The following is a 2,683-nucleotide window of genomic DNA, read 5'->3' on the forward strand; positions in this document are numbered from 1 at the left end:
GTCAACCAGTGCCCGGAGAAGCAGTCTGATCAACAGACAATCAGTTATACCAAACTGAAAAAAGTAACAGAGAAGCAAATGCCCTGTGAGACAGTCAGTAATTATATGAATAGAGACTCAAATGCTATTGTCAAATGTGAAAGTATAAAGTTTAATGCCGAGGAAAATAAATTAAGTAATCTTCAAGTATCCGGAGATAATATAAGCAGCACTGAAATACCCAGTGGAGCACATCTACCAACTGGAGCATTTGGTAAATCTGTAGGCCAGCATGAGAATTTTGTAAATACCTCTAGAATACAAGAAAAAACAGAGGCTTATGCAGCAAACAAAACTAAAACTAATTGTGTTTCTGACTTTGGATTAATTCCTTGTGATTTTGAAGATAGTTTCTATCTGGATACTCAGTCAGAGAAAATAATACAACAGATGGCAACTGAAAATACCAAACGAGAAGGAGCAAAAGACACCAGCCAAGCAATGAAGATAATGCAGAAGAGCCTAGACAAACAGAGCTTGATGAGCTCTTTTCAGGACGAGATTCCCATCATCTTTCCTCATGAACAGCATTCTCCAGGAGTGACAAATAAAGATCATTCGGAATCTAAGGCTGTAGATACTATCAAACACCGCTCTGATTCACATGGGGTTGATATGCTCACTCCAGAAAGCCCGCTTTTTCATTCTCCATTACTATGGAGGGAAAACGGTCCTAGTTTTAAAGGGAATGAATTTTCTGTTACTGACTCCCAATTAAATAGTTTTCTTGAAAGTTATCAATCACAAGTAGCTATGAAACCAGTTATATCTCTGGTACCTCAAAAGAGAACTCCCACTGATACAGAAGTAGAATGTCTGCCAATTCCTGAAACAAGTTTGAATTTGAGCAATAGTTTACTGTTTGACAGTTTCAGTGAAGAGTACCTAGTAAAAGAACAACCCCCTGATGTACAAGCAGAAGAACCCCTTCCTTCTGAAATAATGTCAAATCATTTTGGTGATTCTCTGTGTCTACAACCAGAGGGCCCAATTAAATCAAATATGGATGAGAATGACGATAATCAGCAGCAGTTGACTTGTTTCAGTGATGAGTCTATTATATTTTCAGAAATGGATTCTGCTCAGATGGTTGAAGCTTTGGACAATGTAGATATAGTTCCTGTCCAAGATAAACATAATACTGCAGTATCTTTTAGAACATTAAAACTAAGTGATCCTGTGGGTAATGATTATCCCCAAAGAGACGTAATTAGAGGGGATAAAGATGAAAAGTCTCAAAGATCCAAATTAACTGGGACAAAGCAAAATAATTCATTCATATGGTCAGGAGCATCATTTGATTTAAGTCCAGGACTGGAAAGGATTTTAGATAAAGTTTCTAGTCCTCTAGAAAATGAAAAGCTAGAATTAACCACTACAGACTTCTCTAGTTTGAAAGGAAAAAGTAAAGAGTTAAATGGCAAACAAGATGTGATTTCAAATTTGGAGGTAAATCAAGTGCAAGGAATTTCATATTCCCCTAATGTTGAAGTGAAAAGCAAGATCGAGGCACTCGAGAACAATGCTATCCATGGTGAAACCCCATCCCTCTTGCCTTGTAAAGAAAGCTGTATAGTGGATGATAATGGACTCATTCCTCCTACACCCATTCCAGCATCCTCTTCTAAGCTGGCATTTTCAGGTATTCTTAGAACATCTTCTGTAAAACTTCAGAAAAGTAGTGTTTTTCAGCTTGGTGAAAGTTATTCATTTGACTCACCTTTGGATATTAAAAACCATGATTTAAGTCCAGAGAATAGAAATAATGTAAAAGAAGACAGTCCTAATAGAGGCACAGGTTTTCCCCTGCAGTTGTCACAGGATGGATCGCAGTTAACTCCAGCCTCATGCAGTTCAGAAAGCTTGGCCATAATTGATGTAGCAAGTGACCAAAGTCTCTTTAAAACGTTCATAAAGGAATGGAAATGCAGAAAGCGGTTTTCCATCTCTCTGGCTTGTGAAAAGATCAGTAATTTGACATCTTGTAAAAGTGCTACTATTGGTGGTAGGTTTAAGCAAGGTGAGAATTTTTATTTTTAATTTTTTCACATTTATATGTAAAACAGTAGACTGAGATGAGACTAAGATTTTTTTGGTATTGGATCTTAAATGTAATAAATTTATTCAAAGTGTAATACATTTATGTGGATTTACATGTAGAACAACCTTATTGTTCAGCACGACTAGGTTAATAATTGTTGCCCTCTAGTATAAGAGTTGGATGACTCCAGTATACATGAGTGGGAGAGCCGAGTAGTGAGACCAAGAGCTCAAGCTGGGAGACTGAAAAAATGCAGACCAGCAAGGCATTACTCATTCCTCGGGCTCTGATCTGCTGTTTTACCTGGAGAATCAGGCATGTGTCTGCCTCCTTGCAAGTAGGTCAGAGAATCCATCTAAATAGTCTTACTACAACAGCCCTCCAATCTAGGTGGTCTGTCAGGAGATCCAGACCAGTGTTGTCTCCCGGGACATTTATACAATGGTCAAGTTTATTGCTGCTGGGGCCACCACAATTGGTGTGGCTGGTTCAGGGGCATGTTTTGGAACAGTGTTTGCTTGATCATTGGATATGACCACCTCTCAAACAGCAGCTCTTTCTCTTATGCCATTTTGGTCTGTGCCTTATTGGAGGCCATGGAGC

The 2,683-nt window shown here is 38.5% G+C and overlaps 1 protein-coding gene across 1 annotated transcript in view; it reads left to right on the forward strand.

The window, feature by feature from the left end:
- POLQ (DNA polymerase theta) overlaps positions 1 to 2,683 on the forward strand; it is a 96,055-nt gene that overhangs the window by 50,476 nt on the left and 42,896 nt on the right. Inside the window, exon 17 of the mRNA XM_011355325.2 lies at positions 230 to 2,059. Within this exon, the coding sequence (XP_011353627.1) occupies positions 230 to 2,059 (1,830 nt within the window). The remainder of the gene's footprint in view (positions 1 to 229; positions 2,060 to 2,683) is intronic.

This window comes from Pteropus vampyrus, unplaced genomic scaffold, assembly GCF_000151845.1.
Source record: "Pteropus vampyrus isolate Shadow unplaced genomic scaffold, Pvam_2.0 Scaffold1, whole genome shotgun sequence".
Classification (NCBI taxonomy): Eukaryota; Metazoa; Chordata; class Mammalia; order Chiroptera; family Pteropodidae; genus Pteropus; species Pteropus vampyrus.